General features: G+C 35.1%; 3 protein-coding genes across 4 annotated transcripts; 1 reads left to right on the top strand and 2 right to left on the bottom strand.

Moving 5' to 3' along the window:
* Positions 1-44: 44 nt before the first annotated feature.
* LOC142530224 (uncharacterized) lies at positions 45-14,352 on the top strand. 2 transcript variants are annotated; one of them, XM_075636027.1, is made up of 18 exons: positions 45-203; positions 590-1,082; positions 3,177-3,268; positions 5,617-5,781; positions 5,871-6,264; positions 7,472-7,590; positions 7,671-7,743; positions 7,818-8,035; positions 8,122-8,166; positions 8,954-9,008; positions 9,493-9,684; positions 10,142-10,242; positions 10,344-10,422; positions 11,072-11,221; positions 12,065-12,193; positions 12,541-12,711; positions 13,768-13,827; positions 13,913-14,352. In XM_075636027.1, the coding sequence occupies exons 1-18, from the start codon at positions 163-165 to the stop codon at positions 14,012-14,014; spliced, it is 2,679 nt and encodes an 892-aa protein (XP_075492142.1). In that variant the 5' UTR covers positions 45-162; the 3' UTR covers positions 14,015-14,352. The 2 variants fall into 2 exon arrangements, with proteins under 2 accessions (XP_075492142.1, XP_075492143.1); XM_075636028.1 differs by having other exon boundaries at positions 12,068-12,193.
* LOC142530225 (protein trichome birefringence-like 8) lies at positions 13,645-16,746 on the bottom strand. The gene is made up of 4 exons (XM_075636029.1): positions 16,283-16,746; positions 15,117-15,506; positions 14,531-14,689; positions 13,645-14,395 (listed from the first exon to the last, which is right to left on the bottom strand). Exons 1-4 carry the CDS (start codon positions 16,624-16,626, stop codon positions 14,059-14,061), a joined length of 1,230 nt encoding a protein of 409 aa, XP_075492144.1. The 5' UTR covers positions 16,627-16,746; the 3' UTR covers positions 13,645-14,058.
* A 2,188-nt stretch (positions 16,747-18,934) lies between these two features.
* On the bottom strand, positions 18,935-21,587 carry LOC142528639 (B3 domain-containing protein At2g36080-like). Its single transcript, XM_075633722.1, has 3 exons — positions 20,537-21,587; positions 19,926-20,098; positions 18,935-19,287 (listed from the first exon to the last, which is right to left on the bottom strand). The coding sequence occupies exons 1-3, from the start codon at positions 21,327-21,329 to the stop codon at positions 19,276-19,278; spliced, it is 978 nt and encodes a 325-aa protein (XP_075489837.1). The 5' UTR covers positions 21,330-21,587; the 3' UTR covers positions 18,935-19,275.
* Positions 21,588-21,975: the final 388 nt, after the last annotated feature.

The following is a 21,975-nucleotide window of genomic DNA, read 5'->3' on the forward strand; positions in this document are numbered from 1 at the left end:
ACGTATATATGACATGATAGATCCCGCTCCCGCCGCGTCATCATCCTCAATCTCCATTTCTCAGCCATTTCCCTGTACTTTTTTCTTTCCCCGCCATTTCTATTTCAGTCCGGCCACTCCGTATTTGTTTTTTGGAGCTGAAGTTGAATTCCAGTACGTTCCATGTCAATCAACGCGCACCACCAGAATCTTGTCTCTTCCAGGTCATGTCTTGATTTTTTGTTTGCATTTTTTTGGATTAATCTGCACATATTTTCCGTTGCGTGTGTGTGCGTGTGTGTGTTTTTTTTAATTGTGGTAAGGTTTTATGCAGTTGGATTTGGTTCTGGTTTCTGTAAGTTGGTTACCCTTTGTTGATTTCTTATTGTGGAGGTTACTTCTGTCTCCATTTTATGAAGATTAAATCGTCTGTAGCGGAAATAATCTGTCCAGTGCTCAGAAACTAGGAGGCAGTGTTGTTGGTTCTTATCGAATTACGTTCTTTACTAATTATAGACTTGCTACTTGCTTGACTAGTTATAGAAGTTCCAGATGAAGTGTGTTTTTGCATCTGTGGTTGTGGCTCAATCTTTTTGTTTGGCATTTGCAGCTGTTCAAATTCACGGTCTTCAGTCAAACCCATTAGAGCTCATTACTTAAATGGAAAGATCTCCAGATTGGATAACCTTATAATTAATCGTTGTTACACGAGGAAGAAACATCACAAAAGGAATTTACATGGGGATAATAGCAAATTCAGTCCTAGCTGCAGGTTCCCAGATTTTAGAAAACATTCTAGAATCTTTCATAAATTAAGAAGGATGGATTGTCTTCTGCCTTTTGCTTCTGCTGATGATGGCGTGACTGTCAATGGAAGTTCCCAAGCGAGAACCGGCGATGATGTTGAGGAAATGAGATATAAACTGAATCAGTCCTTGCAGGATGAAGACTACAACACTGGACTTGTTCAGTTATTACATGATTCTGCGAGGATATTTGAACTTGCTATCACAGAACAAAGCTCTTTATCAAAGATATCTTGGTTCTCAGCTACTTGGCTTGGTGTAGACAAAAATGCTTGGGTTAAAGTTCTATCTTATCAGGTTGGTGCGGAATGTAATGAAACTTACTAGGTTGGTTTATAAACCTCCTTTTTTGGTATGATTCAGTTGTGTGGAGCATGGAAAACTGAATACCCCATTTCAACTTTTCGACTGGTTTTGGAAACTCTTTAGTATTTTCTTCGTCGGAAGTTGTACTTTACTAGCGTATATTCACTGAAGTAGGACACTCTTTTATCAAAATACGGTTCAAAATAAATTTATTTTATTACTGGCATGGTGAACTTGTTGAGTTTGTTAAATAAGTTTACTGGGGTGCAATTTTCGTACATTCACTGTTTGAACTGTTTCATCACTTGCCATGCTGGTATAACAATACAAAAGGGTATAAGATAGAAATCAGAAGTCAAAAAGACAATAACCAACACTTCTGTAAATTGGAAATATATATTTATGTGATAGAAAAACATAACCATTGGAGTTCTTGATGGCAATAAATCCAGATGCTAAGATATGACTTGTTCCCTTTTGACAATTTTTGTCCTTTCTTCAACTAACTTATGTAAACAGCATTGTTAACTGTAAGTGAGATACTTTTTGTAGCCCAGCGAAACTGTACTCAGGCAGCCAGGAAGCTACCTTGGCATACCATTATTCAAGACTAATTTGTTTTTTTTTTAATGAAAATAATTGTTACTGGGATGCATTTAGGACAGATCTTAAACCAGAGCTAACAGCAGTCTTTGAACCACTGTGTCGCGAGGAAACCAAGTAATCTTTTACTGGTTTGGGAGAAGGAAAAATTAATTAGCACATGCTTAGTTAGAGTAGCTTATATCTCTGGGCAGTGGTTTAAATTCACCATGATGCACTGTACCATAATCTGCATGAATTTTTAGTCAAGTTCTACTGGTTCTGCACCCCTAATGAATGTTATTACCTCATATGCAAGGACACGATTGTTTGACTTTGTGAACAGGATAAGCCGGAAACAATTGAATAATTGTTGCAAGTGTTTTTTCTTTAACAACCAAGGTGTACACAAACAGTCAATGTCGTGGATTTTCTTGAGCTTATACTACTAATTTACCTTGTGTTTTAATTTCATATTAATAATTGTATTGAAGAGATCTTGGTAACTAACTTTTGGTATTCAGTGGGTTCTGAATCAAAGGAATATGTCGGGCTGGTTTTTGTTAAATCCTGTATTTATATAATTTAACTGGTTACTATCTAAAACATTCACATTATCAACTCTCAAGATGTGGACTAAATAGCTGTTAAATAATTCATTCTTGAGTTTCTTTTAGCTTCCCTTTTTTTAGTAGACTCATTACAATATAACGAGGCTTAAAATTTACTGTTCCACCATAAATTCACATTTGGGAGTTGTACTTTTTATTTGCGTGTCATACTTTCTTTAAATGAGTATATATGCCTCTCTTAAGAATCACCCAAGGTTTGAAATTTATCCGTTAAAACATCAGTAGATGAATGAGTAGAATTACTCCAGTTTTCAAGATATGAATTCTCAATTGCTGCAAAACGAGTAATTTAATCATTGTTATTGGAGCACTTTTCTGATGGTTTACTATGGGAAAACTTACCGTTTGTTTCTCAAGATATATTGCCTATGTGAAAATTGAGAGATGAAAGGTTTTCTTGTTCGTTAGATTATTTGAGAGGGTGAATACATTTACGCGAAAGTAGAGTAAAATCATCTTCTATTTTGCTCACTGGTACTATTCCTGGCTTCATTATGATATACTCTTGGTATGAGTATATCTATTGCATTTGGATTGTTTCTAACATTCTAATACATATATGACGTTGATGTAGTGGTAACACTTGTCCTCTGGAAGTTATCCAAACCAAGTATGAGAAATGGACCTTAATTTTGTGGATGATGTGTTATTTATTTTGAAAAACTTTTATGTCCAGTTTCCATACTTTTTGATTAGGTTATCTTTGTGAAACTCACATATCTGTTTCAAGAATGTTTCATTATTATGAACAAGGAGAAAATTTATTGAGGGATTATAATTGGCTTTGAAAATTTGTCAGAAATTCAGTTTGTTATTCTTTTTTGGCTTTAATTTTTGTTTAGGTAGACTAACGATTTATAACTTACTTCAGGCATCTGTGTATTCACTTCTTCGTGCAGCTAATGAGATTTCATCTCGAGGAGATGGTAGAGACAGAGATATCAATGTTTTTGTCCAAAGAAGGTACAAGTTCATTTTACCATAGAGACCATTTGCAGTGCTTTAACCAGATGATGATTTTTTAAAGACTTCTGGGTATTTATTAGCCTTTTAATTACTCATTTAGAATCTTGGTCCTGGACTTCTGGCTACTTGCGAGCTTTTTAATTGCTATATTTAGAATCTTTGCCCTGGGATAACGCTGATTGACCTGGTAGCTTATCGTTATGTTTCCACGTTATGGATCGTGTTAGGGACAGTTTACTGGGAAATCATTGATCTCAGGAATGTTTCCTACCTCGAGTGATTTGTATCCTTTATACCTATGTTTGTGGTTGTGAATTCGAGGCTCGTTGGAGAGAATCTCTCAATCTCTTAGATGATTCCAGATTTGTTAAAGGGAACTTTTCTATCTTTTTAAAAATTGTTTTCGAAGAAAATTCTAGTTTTTTATTATTCCAAATCATTCCGTACACACACAACTTTTGGACCGATTCGATAACTTAAAGTCCCAAGAACAAAGACTCCTCAACCTATAACTTATCTCATGCTTATCCATATGGGATAATGATGGATTTCCTCATTTTAGAAGTAGTAAACCAAAAAACTAAACTAAACAAGCTAGACTCCAATCTGATCAAGTAACTAGGATCTCCATCCGTTACCCTTTAAATTCCCTAGATGTGCCTTTAGTGGGCTGGATCTGAGCATGATGACTCTGACCCCATCAGTGATCAGAACACTTATTTTAGGACTTCTTTTTTTTCTTTTTGGTAATTAGACAAATAACCTTTGAATAGTCGGTGATGAAAAGAATCTCTGTTCTTTTTTTGAAGATATATTTTCATGTTAATCTTATGGAAACAATCTGACTTGGATCCAAAAAGAAATAAACACAAAATTTAGGAAAAAAACTGACGTATTTGTTATTTCTTCTACTGAGGTAAAAGAGAGAGAATTGTAATGAGTTGATTCACTTTGACCACTTTTTCTTGTTTTCAATTTTCTTCTTTTTCTGGGTTACTTTTTGGCTTGTGGAATTGTTGGTCTTGGGAGAAACTATTATTTTGTCAATGAATGTGCATTGACAGCCAAGCATATGCAATTTGACCTTGCAATTTTTTATGTTTCACGTGGTAAAATGTTCGTGTTATTTTGACTATTTTCTATTGATTTAAGCGAACATTTATAGTGTCCGACATTCCTTCTGTTGTTAAATTTTCAAATGGTCACAGAGGAGATAAGAGAATGGAAAGCAAGAAATAATGAAGTTAAGGGATAGTCTTTTACTTGATTTGATGTATAATTACTCTTTCATGTTGCTCATTGAGCTGCATTTAAATAGCAGTTAAAACACCAAAGCCGGAGTACATTCTTTGATCATATTACCAGATGTGGATGTTGAGTTTGCGAATGGTACTTCTTTACTCGAATCTACCGTGAATTTACCGAGAACGATAGATGTCAAGGAACACAAGATTCCACTTCTTTGATGTCTGTAGAATCTGGTCTCGAGAGATCGCCATTTTTAAAAGAGAACAATAAGGCATTGGATTCCATTTAACTGGTTCTAAAATTCTAAAAATAGGATTATTTTCCCATAAAATAGGTATGATAGGAAGTATTTAAAATATAAAATGTTGTGACAATAGTTGTTATGTAGTGTTGATTGGTAGTGAATTGTTGATGAAAAACAGTGTGCAATACATGAGAAGGCCTACATGCCTTTAAAAAAATTCTCTCTTATTCTTTTGTAATGCCTTAGCTTGTGCCTATGCAAGTGCAAAATAATGCATAGGCTTCTAGACTGATGTAAGTTTACTTCAGCCGCAGTGACACACATCTCTTCTCTTTGGCTTTTCTACAACTTCAGGACAAAATTGTATTTTATTCCATCATAACTTTTGGATTGTGGATTGCGTTGTTTTTTAGTACTGGTGGTATATTTCAAGAAAAGTTGGTGGTGTTGACGTGGTCATGGTCAATAAAGTTCTGTTCTGTTTACAACCATGCAGCCTTTGATCTATCTAGATCATAAATCAATTATTTAATGAAAAAAATAGAAAGAGGTCATTTTCTCTTATGCTTTCTTCTATGGTTCAGGTTCTCATAACTTCGCTTTTTTGCATATTTTTTCTTTGTTTGACATACCAATGATCCCTTGCGTGTTGCAGTCGACCTTGTGTATTGCACAATATAGTGGAATTTTTGTTGTATGCTTGATGATAGAAGTGATTTGTTTGGCTTTATCTTGTAACTTATAAATTTTTATTTTCCTTCAATTCACCAGATTTCAAGCTAGTTTTCAGTTTCCTGTCATTTTTATATATTTATAAAGATATTTTAATGTTTATATTATGGTTTTAATGTAGCTTATCTCGTCAATCCGCTCCTTTAGAGAATGTAATTAGAGAGAAGTTGTTAGCCAAACAAGCTGCAGTGTTTGACTGGTTCTGGTCAGAGCAAGTACCAACTGTGGTGACAAGTTTTGTTGGTTATTTTGAAAATGATATACGCTTTGCCGCTGCTACTGCAGTGTAAGTGTTTGTATCAATGAACACCTATATTATCTGTATGAGAAGTGAGAACAGTGGAAAGGATTTATGAGTTTTTAACTCCTTTCCAGGTACAGGAAAGACTTATCCTCAAATGCAGGCAATTCAAATGACATATCCCTTCTCATGCTTGCACTTAGTTGCATTGCATCAATTGCAAAACTTGGACCAACAAAGGTTTCTTGTGCTCAATTCTTTTCGGTTATTCCTGACATAAGTGGTAGATTGATGGACATGTTGGTTGAATTCATCCCTGTTCGCCAAGCTTATAATTCAATAAAGGAAATTGGCCTGCATAGAGAATTTCTTGTTCATTTTGGCCCTCGAGCTGCATCTTATAGACTGAAAAATGAGTTTGATGCTGAAGAGACCATATTTTGGGTGGGTCTAGTACAAAAGCAGCTGCAGCGAGCTATAGATCGGGAGAGAATTTGGTCCAGACTCACTACCTGTGAAAGTATTGAGGTCAGCCTATTTTATATTCCTTGTATTTCGATAATCTTTAAAATGGCTGAAGTTTATATTTAATAGAATTTGATGCCACACTTGAACAAAGTTTTTCGATATGAAAACATATATCATATCCAAGGTTTTTAGAACTATTTGGGATAAGTGTTATTTTTAACTTCAACTTTTTCGGCCTTCCTGTCAAATAGTATAGATTGGGTGCGAACGAATCGAATCAGCTCTCTAGATTTTCGAGTATGCTCGAAATTATTTGATCCACAATTGAAATTATTGAATTCGAGCCGAACTCGAATATGTTTTAACTTTTTTTAGAGCTGAATTCAAATTCAAATTATTTTGTTCGATCTGCTCACGAATTTTATATAACTATACGGTAAATAAATATATTTTGAACCTTTCAATCATTTATTTTTTCGAGAAATAACACGAATAGCTCGCAAACATGTTCGAATCTTTCAAGGTAAACTCAAACTCGAGTTCTAATTCAAGGCGAACTTGAGCAAAAATTTTAAAATATTATATATTCGAAACGTGCTCGAATACATATTATTCGAGCCTTAAAATTGTCTTAATATTTGGCTCGATTCGGTTCGTTTGCACCTGTAACTGTGACTAGTTCAAAGATCATCAAATATGATTGAGAATTCAACAAGGCTTACATAAATGTTGGCTATCCCTATCAGTTCTCAATTGAAATATTATTTATGCGATGAAGCATCCAGCAATTCAATGACACTATGAAGATTAAGTCTGAAGATTGAGTCGCGTAATTACTTTCATTGGGTGTAGATATGTTTTTGGCGGGTTAGGAAAGTACCAACCCAACTCACCTATTTTAAGTGGCGCACAATCCAGCGGACCTACCCGATTTTGTGTCTAATTTTGTGGGCCAGCCCTCAATTTTGGTGGGTTAAGAATCTGGCAACCCAACCCACCTATTTTATATGGCGGGGTGGTCAACCCATTTTGACGTCTCTAATTGGTTAGCGAGTGGCCTTTTCCAAGTTTTATGAATGCATGATAATTACGAGGATGTGGAATGACCGAATGTGAATCTCATAATTACATTCCCAAGTTAGTGGAGTAGCTTTGTGCCTGTTCATAGAATGGTTTTAAGAGGACTTTTAAACTCCTTTTTTACTTCAAAAAATATGTTTCACTGTTCCATTCTGGTTCGTAAACCTTTCTTTCTGTTGTATTGCAGGTTTTGAAGAGGGATTTGGCCGTGTTTGGGTTCTTCATTGCATTAGGAAGAAGCACACAGTCATTTCTATTAGCTAATGGATTTGAAAACATGGATGAACCTATTGAAGGATTAATACGGTGTGCTGAAGCACTCCTTTTTCACTTAAATTGTTGATTCATGATTTCACATTTCTTTACCTTACCCCTTCTCGAAACAGATTTCTCATTGGTGGCAGTGTTTTATACTATCCTCAGCTGTCAGCAATAAGTTCTTATCAACTGTATGTTGAGGTTAGCATGCATAAAAGTCAGAGGGATGATAAGGTGCATGATTCATACAACTTAAGAGAGTCTTTGTTTGACAGGTTGTGTGTGAAGAGCTGGACTGGCTTCCTTTTTATCCTGGTAGCAGCAGTACCTCCAAACCCACCTTCGAAAACAAACATAAAGACAATCCACCAAATACCGAAGCTATTCCCGTAGTATTAGATGTATGCTCTCACTGGATCCAGAGCTTTATTAAGTACAGTAAATGGTTGGAGAATCCATCTAATGTTAAGGCAACAAGATTTCTCTCCAAAGGGTATCCAATTTTATTACCTTTCCAATTCATTATATGGAATTTCCAATCAATGCTTTGAACAAATAATGTCATCTTTGTTATCTCAGGCATAAGAAGTTAAAAGCATGTATGGAAGAACTGGGAATACAGAAGTAAGTTAAAGGAGGGAAAGAAATCCTGGGATACCCTCTCTCTTTCTCTAAATGTGTTGGCGCACTTGAAATAGAAGAAGTTCCAATGTTTAATTATCTTGCTAACTCAGCAATTACATTCTTGAAGATTTGCTATATAATGGCAAAAACACGTGTCTACTTTGAATGGCAACGATGTTCATATTGCTCTTTATGTAAGATGATATGGTCGAGAGATCGCTTTCAGAAAACTGCTAAACATCTGAACAAAGATAACTCTTTGGAAAGACATTGTAAATGGCCATGCTTATACAGAGGTTTCTCACAAAATTTATAGCTGGAGCTATAAGTAGATTGGCTTGATTGCATCATTCTTTGACGGATGATTAGATTATATGGAACTTTTTGGCTTAATTAAATCTGTACGTTTGTTGCCACTCAAAAATTAAACACTTTCACAAGTCTTAAATAGAAGTTTTGTGCATTATGGAATTTTTTATTGAAAGTTTTGTTATGTCTCTTACATATGATGGTCAACAACCCCATAGAAAGTTTCGATCGATTTATGGATTTGTTATTAGTTCGAATTGAGGACAGAAAGTTGTAACTTCAATGTCTTGAATGGTTTTATCCTTGTTCAAAAAGTTGTTATGGTGGAATGTGAAAATTAAATTTATTCAGTTATGGATTAAACTGGCACCAGTTCATAGTCAACTTATTTTTTCTTGCTTCAAAAGTAGACATGCTCCATGAATCAGTAGTTTGAAGGAAAAAATTATTTTATTAAATTATTGGAATTTATGTGCAGAATTGTTGAACGGGAGAATTCACTGGTTGTTAAGGAATCTGAATCATTTGATAAGGTAGTCTGCAACTGCGCTGATTACGCTCTTTAAACTTTTATTTTTACTTTGACATAAACAGTGAAGATTAGACTTTTTTGTTTGCTTGTGGTTTAAAGCGAATTCTTGATATTAATATTTTAATATGTTGTAGAGGAAACATCTCAATAGCCATTTGCACTAACAAGTGATGTTAGTGAAGGGGTCCACAGTTGGAGTGGATTTTAACTTCTTTTGTTCGTTGTTGCTCGTTGCACGACTTGAGCTTTTCTGAATCCTCTATACCTTTTTTCTATGTTTTAAAAATTGGCATTAATTTGAATCAGAAGAACTGTGACATGTTGGAAACTGCTGCTTCTGATAGTTTTATGTTTTCGTAGTTATTTGCTTCACTGATGTGTATAGTTTATTGATTTATGTGTTTGAGCCATATCATTCTACATTTTGGACTCGAACTATAAAAAGTAATTGTGATTATGCACTGACGTCTTGGATTTTCTCCCAGGCATTGGAGAGCATCGAAGGAGCTCTTTTACGGCTTGAAGAATTACTCCAGGAGTTGCATGTGTCAAGCTCTTGTTCTGGAAAGGAGCATTTGAAAGCTGCGTGTTCAGACCTTGAAAGGATTCGTAGACTGAAGAAAGAGGCTGAATTTCTTGAGGCATCTTTTAGGGCCAAGGAAGCTTCTCTTCAGCAGGTATATGCTGAAATCCTCTATGGGTGTTGGCCCACCAATTTTTTTTGAAATACGGCTATAAATGCTTCCTCTGTGCCATTGGTATGTTTGCCCCAAGAATGGATCGCACAATTTGGTTCAGATGGTATATTTTTTGCTTATTTCAAGGATTTCGGTTTTGGAGTGAAAGCTTTTGGATAGAGGCAAAGCCTAAAGTTGGGATATTCCTTCTTTTGATTAAATGGCTGGTCTATGAATAATGATTGATGTGACATATCAATCATATTAAGGTGTTAAGAATCGCAAATGCAATTTTAGTATCATAAATCTATTAATGTAGAAGAGCCAAGAAAATATTCAGTTCCTGCTAGATTGAACTTATTTTCTCAGTTCATGTAACTTTGTTGTCCTTATCATGTTTGGACCAATCTTTCAATTTGATTTGTAAATTTCCATTTCTTCTGTTTCGATCTACCAGAGTGACGATGTCTGTAACTCTGCAACTTCAGCTGATGAGAAGAGGCGGTATTCCAGAGGAAAAAGAAATAATTCTGATGTAGAAATTGATTGGAACAGAAGGTGTTATTTTATGCCCTCTTTTCTTTTTTCCTTTTTTTGTTTTTTGTATTTATGTAAACTTTCTGGATTTTGTGTGTATCTTTCTTTTTTTCCCTTGGCAGGTCATATGGATTGTGGAGTTTCTTTGTCGGAAGCCCAGCCAAATCCTCCAATGCAAACTCCTCATCTGCCGATGAAAATGTATGTCTGACATTGATTCTGCAACTAATCATATATGTTTATGTATTCTTCATTTGATTTTATATGGCTCCCAGATCTTTTTCAATGTTTGATGACTTATTTGAAACTTTTTATGATTGTTATTCCCTGCTTGGTGCTGCAGGTCACCAGTTAGCTGTAGATTTTGTCAGCAGTGCAAAAATTAGACTTCTGAATCTGTAGATTTTGCTTGATCTTTCGTTGAACCCCGACAGCTGGTTTAATATCAAATAATTTAACGCCCAAATGACATATTTTTTATTTTACTGATACTAATTCCATCATTTTATGTTCCAGGACTAGGTTTAGCCTTGGAATCTTTGTGTGCAAATTGTTTATATTTGCATTTGACATGCAACTTTTTACCACTTTCCATGTACTGGGCTTCAGAGCATATCCAAAAGAAATTCACATATTTTAGAAGCATCATATTCTGTCAAATCAGGTTGCAAAGCGGTTACTTGTCCTCTAAGAAGTATGAACTATAGTTTGACAATGTACTACTGGCCTACTTATAGCGATGGAAAATATCAACTGACTCATGCTTCTCTGACTTAAAAGTAATTACGCGTCTATGGAAAAAACTGGTTTGTTAGTGATGTCCCAACTTTCTTGTTTGGTTGCTCTGCAGATTGATGAGTACTTCGAACAAGATACTGCAAGTAATGAAATAGTGGACTCAGAATCCAAAGAAATTCAGCGCTTTGAACTATTACGGAGTGAATTGATGGAACTTGAGAAACGTGTTCAAGAAAGCACCGATCGATATGTATATGAGGAGGTACATATTGGCTTTCCTTCCAGGATAATTATTGAGCATGATAGGCTATTTCTAACGGTTATATCTATGTTCTGCCTAAAATTTTTACTTCCTTTAAACCTTGATGCTACATAATGTCTCTTCCATAACAATAGTGTTTGTTCCCTCCAACTTTTGGGGCAATCGACACTGAGTTAGAAGTCTTAGATTGTAGTCGGTATTAAAATGATTAGTTAGGTTTTGCTTGCTTTAAAATAATAGGATATTTGCATGGCGTGAGATCTAATACTTTACTGCCTACTTAACATAAGAGTTAAAAAAAACAAGAAGAAAATATTTGGTCTGTGTGAAAGTTATGGCATATATGCATTATGATCTTGACAGACTTCTGCTTGAAGCAGTCTGAACAACCTTCCAAACTTGTCAAATACTAGGTAGGCAGATTTTTTTTAGCACTGCTATCTTTGCCCAAACCAGAAGTCCTTAGGTATGTTTTTTGATTGGTTCACTGTTTCTAATTTATACTTCTTTTTAAATGAAAAATCACGCAGATTTGTCCCAACTGAAGGGCTATAGCCATTCAAGAGGAAAAAAGAGCCCTGTTCACAAACCGTGTTTTCTTAATGCATCGTGCGTGTGGCAGATTATAAATGTTTGGTGATGAACTCTATTCTAGTGACCCACATCTTTGGTTTTGAATGAGAGGCCTTAAGGCCCTATACCAAGCATCTGATATGATATGGTCCGATGTCATCATTTATTATTTTATCTATCTCTTCCAGTGTGTAGTTAAGATGTTTTCTTATCAACAAGCGTTTAGGTTCCTGGTTTAGTTGATGAAATCGATCAATTGCATTTATCCAGGAGGAAACACAGGTGAAAGATGGCACATTCAGACACAATAATGATTCTAGAGGAGCTAGATTGGATCAGGTTCAGAAGAAAGAAAGTATTATTAATAAATCACTGGATAAGCTGAAAGAAACAAGCACGGTAATGATATCTTCGTCCTGTATATTTGACTGATAAACCTAACCATGCATTTGGTTTGCCTGATTTTCTTATTACTGGCTTCCTTTTTCCCTTTCCTAAAAAAAGTCCAGAAAAATACCATCTTTATCTGCCTTGCTTGTTACATTTGTGAGCTGAAATGGTATTTCTGGACTTCAAATCCAAATGATGTATTACTGAAATTTCTCCATACTTTTACCCCAGATTAGGAAACATGATATTGTCCGTGGCTTAAGTTTGACAAACACATTGGGAGATGTATGTTGAGTGCATATTTTCTGCCCTGTGCACTTTATTCTAGTCTAAAAAAGTTTGATGTTCATGAGCAGGATGTTCTGCAAGGCACTCAGCTTCTAGCCGTTGATGTTGCTGCTGCCACGGACCTGCTTAGGCGGGGCCTAATAGGGGATGAATTAGCTGAAAAGGAAAAGCAGGCACTCCGAAGGACATTGACTGATTTGGCATCAGTGGTTCCAATTGGTTTTCTCATGCTCCTCCCGGTAAGCAAGGAAGACTTTTTGTTTAATGATACCTCTGTCATGGGTCATGCTTGTCTTGTTTTGGTCAAGTGAGGTTGGGGCCTTATCTGTGTGAATCTACTCTGTCAATAATACTCTGCCTACTGTATCAGTCTACTTCTGAATAGCTGTGTTTGAGCTCTTATATTTGTAATCTATCAAGCATAATTGCTTGAGCTAGTTAAATGTATGATTGACCATTCAGTGGGCACACAATGGTTATTCCCTCCTATTAATAAATAAATATTTATTTTCATAGAAAATTTAAGCATGGGTATTAAAGGGCATGTATTTTATAATAGAATACCAGAAAGCCTCTCTGCTACCTTCAGTATTTAGGTTGACTACCTGCACGACTATAAATCACAGTACCGGATCTTAGTCAAGGAAGAGTCATGTCTAGTGTGATGCACCTTGCGGAGCATTTTAATCATTGCCAATTCCTGAAACATTTCTTGGGCTATGATCAATTAAAGTCCGGCTGGTGAAGATTTTAAGAGTAACACCTCAGGTAGCACCAAAGTACATGCTCTCGCTGTTGAGTATTGTTCGGGTATCCCTTCACATGTCTTGTAGAGTCATTCGTGATCTTCTATAACATGGATTCTCTATAGTAGGTCCTCTCGCTCAATCTCCATCTAATATTTGCGTATGTATATCTCTTCTCGGCTATGATTCTTCCTCACATCCTGTTATAACGATATTATGCACATGGATTGGGAAGGAAATTCTCCTGTTTCTATTCCATGAAACTTTTTTTTTTTTTGCTTTCGAGTAGGATAAGCCTGTGTAATGACCAACTTTCAGTAGTTTTACCCTTTAATAGGCTGCATAAGGTAAAGGTAAAATCAATTGGTGAAGGGATTACGGCAGTTGCTTTCTTGATTGCGATATGTTGGTGTGGGAACTTACCAAGTCAAAATAAAAAGTACTTCATGTTCTGTAAATGGTTTACATGGTCATAGATACAAAGGTCTTTGTTTTCTTCTCCTGGAACTTGATTTCAAATGAGCTGTTGCTGATGCATATATACTACAGGTGACGGCAGTTGGTCATGCTGCCATGTTGGCTGCAATTCAAAGATACGTTCCATCACTGGTATGTATAATTGAACCCTTCGATAGTTTCTTTAAAATAGAGCGTAGAATCCCGACCTGAAAAGATTTTATTCGTTCCCTGGCAGATACCTTCCACATACGGACATGACAGGCTAGACCTCTTGAGGAAGGTGGAGAAAGTGAAGGAAATGGAGGAGGGAAGCCTCAATGAGACTTCCGAGGAATAACCAAATTCACCATGCTTTCCTTCCATACCGCACCGGTCATCTTTTTATGTAGTTGGCCTTGTTCTAAATCCCATCTTCATCAGTTCAGCATATAGAAGCTCATTCCATGTATCCGGAACTCCAGGTAGGCACCAATGGCTGCAATCTTGTGGAGCATTTTCTGGTGTACCTGGTTCGCGATTACCAGATGGGTGTCCATCTTTTCTTAATTCTGTCAAATACGTGATGTTCAATAAATGGGCCCTTCTTTTTTCACTTTTCATTTGTTTGACTACCTCGTATGTAAATACATTGTTCAATGGATCAGGTTCCAGCTTTGTGTAGTCTGTTTCCGGCTCTGTACTTGTGTTGCAATATCCACCTTTGTTCCATTCTCCGCTCCTGTGATTTGACTTGTCATATTCAAGTTCTCATTGTTTATCGCCAAGATAGATATTTGCCCCTTAGATGTATGAACGAAATGACCTTGTAGATGTATGCAAGATTTAATACGCTGAAATGTTTTCGACAGTTTACCTGTAATGTACTGGTGAATAGCTGCGTAAGAATACATAACTCTTTTCTGGCTCTAAACTCTGCATCACCCATAGTTTCAATGTATTGAGGGATCTCCGAAAAGCTTGCATCACATCCATTGTCATGTTAACATACTCCCCTTCCTGGAAATAAATTCCCCTGATAGGGGAAAAAACTTGATAAGAAACACTAATCGGAACACACATTTTGAACAAGGAACAAGGATTTGGGTTCAAAATTTGATTCAAATTCGAGTCCAGTCCGAACATTGTTTTTATGTATTCTTGATAAATGAAAATGCAATTTCACAAGCTCGAGTTATAATTCGAGTTTCTTTATTATTAAAACTCAATAGTTAAGTTAGCACCAAAAGAGTAGAGTTCAAATTCACATTTCGGAATTGACATGAAGCCAAGTTTAGAGGTTTGAGTGAGTGAAAAAAAATTTGAACTCGAGCTTAAATGTGAGAAAAATTGGTAGTATTTGATTGAGAAAATTAGGTAGTATTTGATCGAATCCATTTGTTTATACCCCCTGTTAATTATTAGTTGCATGGGCAAAATATGGGTTTTGTGTTGTTACGTACGAGTTTACTGTTTTCTCTTGATTCCACCAATGACCAGCATTGAATATAAGAACATCAGCGCCGACCCATTTCTCTGAAAACCAGTGCAATTTGTCGATGTGAATCACTCCCCGGACTTCTTTGGATGCATTCTTAGGTGGCCGGCCGATCGTTACCAGATAAGGCAATCTGTAATATTGTACAGTGAGATTGTATTCTTGGAATTTGATTGAGAGAAAGCCTTTATGTTTTGTTATTGGGCTCCCAAATTCTTCGTATACTTTGGATATATTAGAAACTCCTTGTGTCAACATGCATATTAGAGACTCCCATTGGTTTCTTCCGATGGAGTCCCCGGCGAAAACTATCCGACGGTTCTGGCCATGCCAGAGAAAGTCATTCGCATCGAATCTGCAGCATATGTTTGATTGGGAATTTTGAGATAATGGGACAAATGCATTATGTCATCCTCAACACACGAGAGAGAGAATCAAAATATCAGGACTCTTACATTATCCTATAAAATCATTAATTTAAATTAAAACGTTTTTTATGTTTTAAAGTGGTGCAATGGTATGAAATAAAATATATCCACAAGTACTATTCAAGTAAATGAACATGTCAAAGTGTAAAGAGTGCATTTGGAAATGAAATGTGAAGTTTGAAACATATCTTCTATTGAGAGACGAGAACAACTGAACAAAATGAAAAGTTTTAAGTAGATGACTTGTGGCTCATCTAGTAACAATATCTTAAGTTTAAGACGAGATCTCGAATTCAAGATCCACTAGAAAAAATTAAAAGTTTTAAGCACTGATTACAAGATTAAGTTTTAAGAGCTTTCATTAAGTTAAAAAGGTAGAGAAATAGTGATCGAATATAGGGTTTTAATATTCTGAAGGATGATATTTTTGTATATTAAAGGAGCAAATATAATTTATTAAAAAGATATGCAAAAACTAAAAAAATCACAGCTAAAATCTCCCCTGGGTATAATCGTCGCGCATATTTTTTAAGCAACTATGATGTATATCGTTGACATTCTTAAGTTGCATCATATGATGAAGCTAAATCAAAATTTTTAATCCAATACTTTTCGCAGATTGCTTAAAATCATAACCTTGAAATAGTTATCAATCCAGGCATGCGTGGCCTATATATATATATATATATATATAAGCATATACCTTGGAAGATTGCAATCTTGGGGTTGCCATCTCCATTTCTGGTAATCCAAATCCTTTCTCCCACTCCTTTGACATCTGAATCCAGGATCCATGAAAGGGCAATCTTCATTGTATCTTTTTTGGGGCTGAGTTTCATCCCAAACCCATTTCCCATAAGAATAATCACAAGTTTTTTCGGGTATTATCTGGGATAAGAAATCAACCTTGAAAAGATAATTTGGCTGCAGCGGGACTAGGAATCTGTAACATACAATGGAAGTGAGGATTAAGGATACAAATAATATTGGTTGACTTAATTCTTTCTTGAACATTGGATGGGATAAAAAGCCTAGTATTTGCTGCATGGAGAATATATTGGAGGATTGGAGAAGAAAGGGTACGTGTTGGGATGAGTTCTTGAAAGGATCTATTTTGTTGGAGGGATCAGAGGGGGAAATTTCTGGATGTGATTTAGTGTGAAAATTAAGGTCATTTTTATTGGGAAAAAGAAAAACATTATAGCTAAACATTTCACAAGATTGCCGGCGTATATATTTAAGGGGAAGATACGGTGCAAACGATCGAGCATAATGGTTTTTTCCTTAAATATATGTATTTTCTTTTTCCAAATTTTACATTGAATTTGTCAAGATGCAAGTCTAATAATCTTAAAATTTCCAAGTCTTTTACATTGAATATGTATATTAGTCGTGGTCGGACCTATTGGAGGTTACTATATTATTATTATAAAGTTTGAAAATGTCATGAGGTTTTGGATTTGATCAATTGAATTGTTCTATCTATTTAAATAAAAGTAAATTATTATAAGTTTTGATTTCCATAGCTCTTATCTTGGAGATTGGAATGAATTCCGCTGCTTCGAATTGAGCGATTCAAATCCTAAGATCTCTCTCAAGAATAACAAACAAACAAACAAATAAATAAATAAATAAATATATATATATATATATATATATATATATATCCTAACATGGTTGACTATTAAATTTATGAATATTAAATTTAATAATGTTAACGTCCCAATTTCAATAACTATCAAGCCCAACCTATTGGCCATCAAGGTTTGGTCTTCTTTTTTGGGATTTTGAGAAGTGCAGCAATCTTCTTATTTTTGCTGTATTTGTTTGGAAAAATAGCAGGTTGCATTGCTTCTACAATTTTTTTTACGGGAACTAGCAGTATCTATCCGTTGTTTGTACATTGGATAAACTTTCGACCTAATGTAACGCCTGCAAGTTATGTTGCATTGCTTGGGTTGATTCTATACTACATGTAGGGGTACTACCCCCATGATAGAATCAAGGGCCCAAATTTAACCACACATACATGGGGTCCACTAATTTTTTTAAAATCATATGTGTGTGAATCTTGTCCATCCAAATCATGTGAGGGTAGTGCCCCCACATGTAGCATCGAAGCTACCCATTGTGCATACATAGATAAATTTCAAGAAAGTAGGTCGATTTGAAGCAAATGCATCCGCTGTAGCATTGCAATCTTGCACAACCATAATGAACGATCCGAACTTATTTATTGAGTGATTTAATTGAGTTTTCTAATATCTCATTTCATTTAATACATAAGATTATAATAGTAACAATTTATAATTCATGAGATTATCATTATCTTAGTTTAAGTTTGTTATAAGTTTAATGATTTAGCCATATATGTACATGATACATTTGAATGTAAAATCATTCTGACTATAAACAAAAAATTGTGTGAGACGGTCTCACTGGTCGTATTTTGTGAGACAGATCTCTTACTTAGGTCATCCATGAAAAGTATTACTTTTTATGCTAAGAGTATTATTTTTTATTGTGAATATCGGTAAAGTTGACACGTCTCATAAATAAAGATTCGTGAGACCGTCTCACAAGAGACCTACTCCTGATTATATACATCATAAGTTTAGTTTTGAAATTTATTTTTTAATTAAAATAAGAAATACACTTTATTATTTTGAGGTCTAATTTTTTAAGTTCGATTCAAGTAATCTGATGTACGACACTGAATACGTCGATAACACGCTTTTTTTATTTACAATTTTCATATACCGAATATGTTTATATTTTTATTATTTACTTTATTTGAATATTTTCAAATTAAGTTTATAATTTGTGTATCTTTTGTCTTTATGATTAACTAGACACGAACGCAGACAAGAATTTAATAATGAAGACAAATTAAGTCCAAAAAGGGGGATAACATTAATTCCCTTTTATAGTATACATATTATATTGAAAGTAATATATCATTATCAAATAAAAATGTATTTTTAAATATAAAATAAAAAGAGTAGGTCTCTTGTGAGACAGTTTCACGAATCTTTCTCTGTGAGACGGGTCAACCATACCGATATTCACAATAAAAAGTAATACTATTAGCATAAAAAGTAATTTTTTCATAGATGACCCAAATAAGATATCTGTCTCACATAATACGACTCGTGAGACCGTCTCACACAATTTTTTTTGCCAAATAAAAATTTACGATGACATAAAAAAAATATAAAATTAATTACTGAAGAAATTATTATTATTAGGGCCCCTCTCCTACGAAAATTCTGAAACTCAGAGTTCAGAATCACTGCCGTATAATTAATTTAGAAAATAACAAATATATGTTTTTATTTGTACAAACAATATGATTTCAGGAGGCACGAGATCTACTACCACACCATTTTTTTCTTAATTCCTTCCATCTGGGGACCATAATATATAATATATAAATAAATATATCCTCCTGCCAGCTCTTATTTCTTGTGGTACCGATCTCATAATTAATTTCCACAAAAAAAGATTCTGGGAATTTTTTACACTTTTCTTTTTCAAGTTTTCTTTTGCCAAAACAAAACCACAAAAACTTAAATTATTATTATATAATATTCGTGGATTGTTGAATCTGAACGTCCCATCTCCCAGATCTTCTTTTATCCTTGGTGATATATATCCATCATCTTCATTGATTCCAAGCATGCAAGCCTCTCACCGTCAAGGCCATCCCTGCAAATCGTTTAAAAAAGATAATAATTTTCAACAAGAAAATCATTATTATAAAATTCCAGTATTCTATTCTGCTTGGATATATATAAACTGTGAACAAATATGTTGCTTATTGTTTACATTTGTTAAAAAATATATACAAATTTCAGAATATATTGTATTCAAATCCTTTGTTATAATTTATGTGCTCGATGCATGAGATATTTATTCGTAGAATACATTAAAATGGAGATACAGTGCAGGTGCCTATTAATATTTAGGTTGAAAGTTGCCTAAAAGTCAGTAAAATTAATCTACTTTTAGCTTATGGATCTGTTTCTTCAGGGGAAGCAGCAAAATCAACCAGAGCCGGTCACATCTATGCTTTTCATACTTCGAAAAAAGGTGTTTAAGATATAATATATAAGAAATTTGCCTTTTCCAATATCGATGATTAGGTATTTAGGTTATCTGTCTCTTTATATCATACAACCTATATCTTCTGGCATAGATGGATTGGATATATTTTGAATGTTTTTTTTCCTTAATAAAACAACAATGTATAATTAAATTATGGTTTTTCAATTTTTTTTTTTTTTGAGGGAAAAAATAGAAATAAAGTCAATAATTAAAGGTGTATTTTTTAAATATATATATACCGTGTGATCTTGATGGTGAGAGTAATTTTGGCTTTGAGGATATGAACCATGACCCGACCCATCTGTTGGGGTGGACGGGTCGGATTCTTCTGCTTGACATTCCAAATTCACACCAAATAATCTCACCCTCCTAGAATTCCCACCTCCTCTTGTTTGGTTTTGTGAGCCGGATCCTGGAAAATATAGATGCAGAAATCTTGATTCGTTAAATGAACTTGTACATATTATGATTATATGAATATTATCTTTCATGCCACGTTAAAAAAAAGAGAACGTATAATTATTTAATTATTTTTGCTAAAATAAATATTCCCAAGCATGCATAGTATCAAGATTTTAATTTTAATACCCACAATATGTTGTCAGATTTCAAAACAATTATTTATGGTTAAAATCCAAAACTTAGAGAATATATTAAAAATAAATAAAGACTGCTTTCAAAGATTAAAAAATCAGCATTTGAAATGCGTAAAGCACAGGTCGTCTATTAATGCACCACATTGGTCTCAAATCAGGATAGACAATAAGAATATATTGGAGAATTCCGAAATTATTTCGAAATATTTTGATTTTATTTCAAAATAAATTTCTTTGACCACATAAAATGATACCTGCGTGAAGACAGTCCTGTTGGTATTGTTGAGCCTGCAAAGAAAGACCTTGATACTGCTGGTTCGGATATGGATTCCCCTGGTAAAATGCTCGGTTCAACCCGCCACCTCTGCCGCCTGCCATCTGGCCAACGCTACTCCCCTCGCCGGAGTTTCTCTTCCTCCATCCTATGAAAAGGCGGTCACAGTCAGCACGGTGGCGCGAAAACAGGACAAAATCTCCTGCATCAAGCCTTTTCTCCTTCACGAATCGGCTCCACCCTTTCGTCAACACGTAGCTCTGGCTGCTGCTCCAGTACGAGTACCGGAATCTCCATAGTTTTCCAATCTCATCCTCGAAGCTCAATATAAAACCCTTCTCCCCTGGATCACCCCCTCCTCCGCCGCCGCCGCCGCCGCTTATAGGGAAGTACCTCTCCGCGTGCTGCTTAGGTATAACTAGACGGTTGAGCTTACCCACGTCGCTTGGCGTCAATGGCTTCTCGAACAAAGGTTCCCTCTCATCCCGTCCAAATTGATCCATCCCCACCAAATTACTCCCATCTCCATCATCCGCGTTAATGTTCACCTGTTCATGATCACATCCCGATTCTTCTTCATCCTCATTGTTGAGGTTGAACATAGCAGCAGAACCACCACCACTACCACCTCCGGTAGCCCAGCTGTAACCGGCGGTTGAGAAAAAGTTGGGTTTCTGATTCGAATGACCTGAAGAGGATTCCATCAAACAGCGTGCATAGGAGCAGTACAAGTGGGAATCTGGGAACTGGTCTGAGGAGTAGTTTGTAGACATTTAATGACGCGTGAAAGTACTGTTAAAAACAGGAGTAATAAAGGCAGAAGCGAGGAGAAAAGGGGGGGCCTGGAGAGGTTTTATATGATGCAGAAAATTGTAGCAGCAGTAGAAGATCAGAGAAGGGAAAATGGAGCAAGAAAGAAGGAAAGTAGGAGATGTATGTATATATAAGTGGAAGGAGGGCGAGGAAGAAGAAATATCAGAGGACACCTTCGCATTTATTAGGTCTTTTTGGGCAGCAATCATTATATTCAGTGCAAAAAATTGATAAATTCCTTACTCATGTGGGGTAAACCTTTTTTTTTTCTCACTTTTGATGTGAAGGAATTAGGGTTTTTTTTTCCTTAGGGGCCAGCCTGTGAAGGACTTGGAATGTGTGGTGTTGATTAACAGGTGATTTTGGCGGAACAGGTGATTTTTATATATATTCTTTTACTTGCTTTAGGTTTTTTTAGGTTACTTTTTAAAACTAAGAGGATAAGTTTTTGCGCATATATATTTAATTTCTGTAGAATTTTAAACAAATGATTTTTTTAGTTCGTTAATTTTTCAGGTTATATATATATTAATTTTAATTTTGGAATATTTTTTCTCAATTACTTGGGTGACATGTGAATGTACTAATTTTCGATGTCATGATATT

Source organism: Primulina tabacum, chromosome 16, assembly GCF_025594145.1.
Source record: "Primulina tabacum isolate GXHZ01 chromosome 16, ASM2559414v2, whole genome shotgun sequence".
Classification (NCBI taxonomy): Eukaryota; Viridiplantae; Streptophyta; class Magnoliopsida; order Lamiales; family Gesneriaceae; genus Primulina; species Primulina tabacum.

What these genes read in the sequence shown, in the direction of transcription:
- LOC142530224 (XM_075636027.1), top strand. Translation starts at nt 163, where the DNA reads ATGTCAATCAACGCGCACCACCAGAATCTTGTCTCTTCCAG. An exon ending in AGCTGAAAGAAACAAGCACG is followed by an intron (nt 12,194 to 12,540) that starts GTAATGATATCT and finishes GTTCATGAGCAG; the next exon opens with GATGTTCTGCAAGGCACTCA. An exon ending in GTTTTCTCATGCTCCTCCCG is followed by an intron (nt 12,712 to 13,767) that starts GTAAGCAAGGAA and finishes TATATACTACAG; the next exon opens with GTGACGGCAGTTGGTCATGC.
- LOC142530225 (XM_075636029.1), bottom strand. Translation starts at nt 16,626, where the DNA reads ATGCAGCAAATACTAGGCTTTTTATCCCATCCAATGTTCAAGAAAGAA. An exon ending in CAAGATTGCAATCTTCCAAG is followed by an intron (nt 15,507 to 16,282) that starts GTATATGCTTAT and finishes CATATGCTGCAG; the next exon opens with ATTCGATGCGAATGACTTTC. An exon ending in TATTCACCAGTACATTACAG is followed by an intron (nt 14,396 to 14,530) that starts GTAAACTGTCGA and finishes GTCAAATCACAG; the next exon opens with GAGCGGAGAATGGAACAAAG.
- LOC142528639 (XM_075633722.1), bottom strand. Translation starts at nt 21,329, where the DNA reads ATGTCTACAAACTACTCCTCAGACCAGTTCCCAGATTCCCACTTGTAC. An exon ending in ACAGGACTGTCTTCACGCAG is followed by an intron (nt 20,099 to 20,536) that starts GTATCATTTTAT and finishes TATATTTTCCAG; the next exon opens with GATCCGGCTCACAAAACCAA.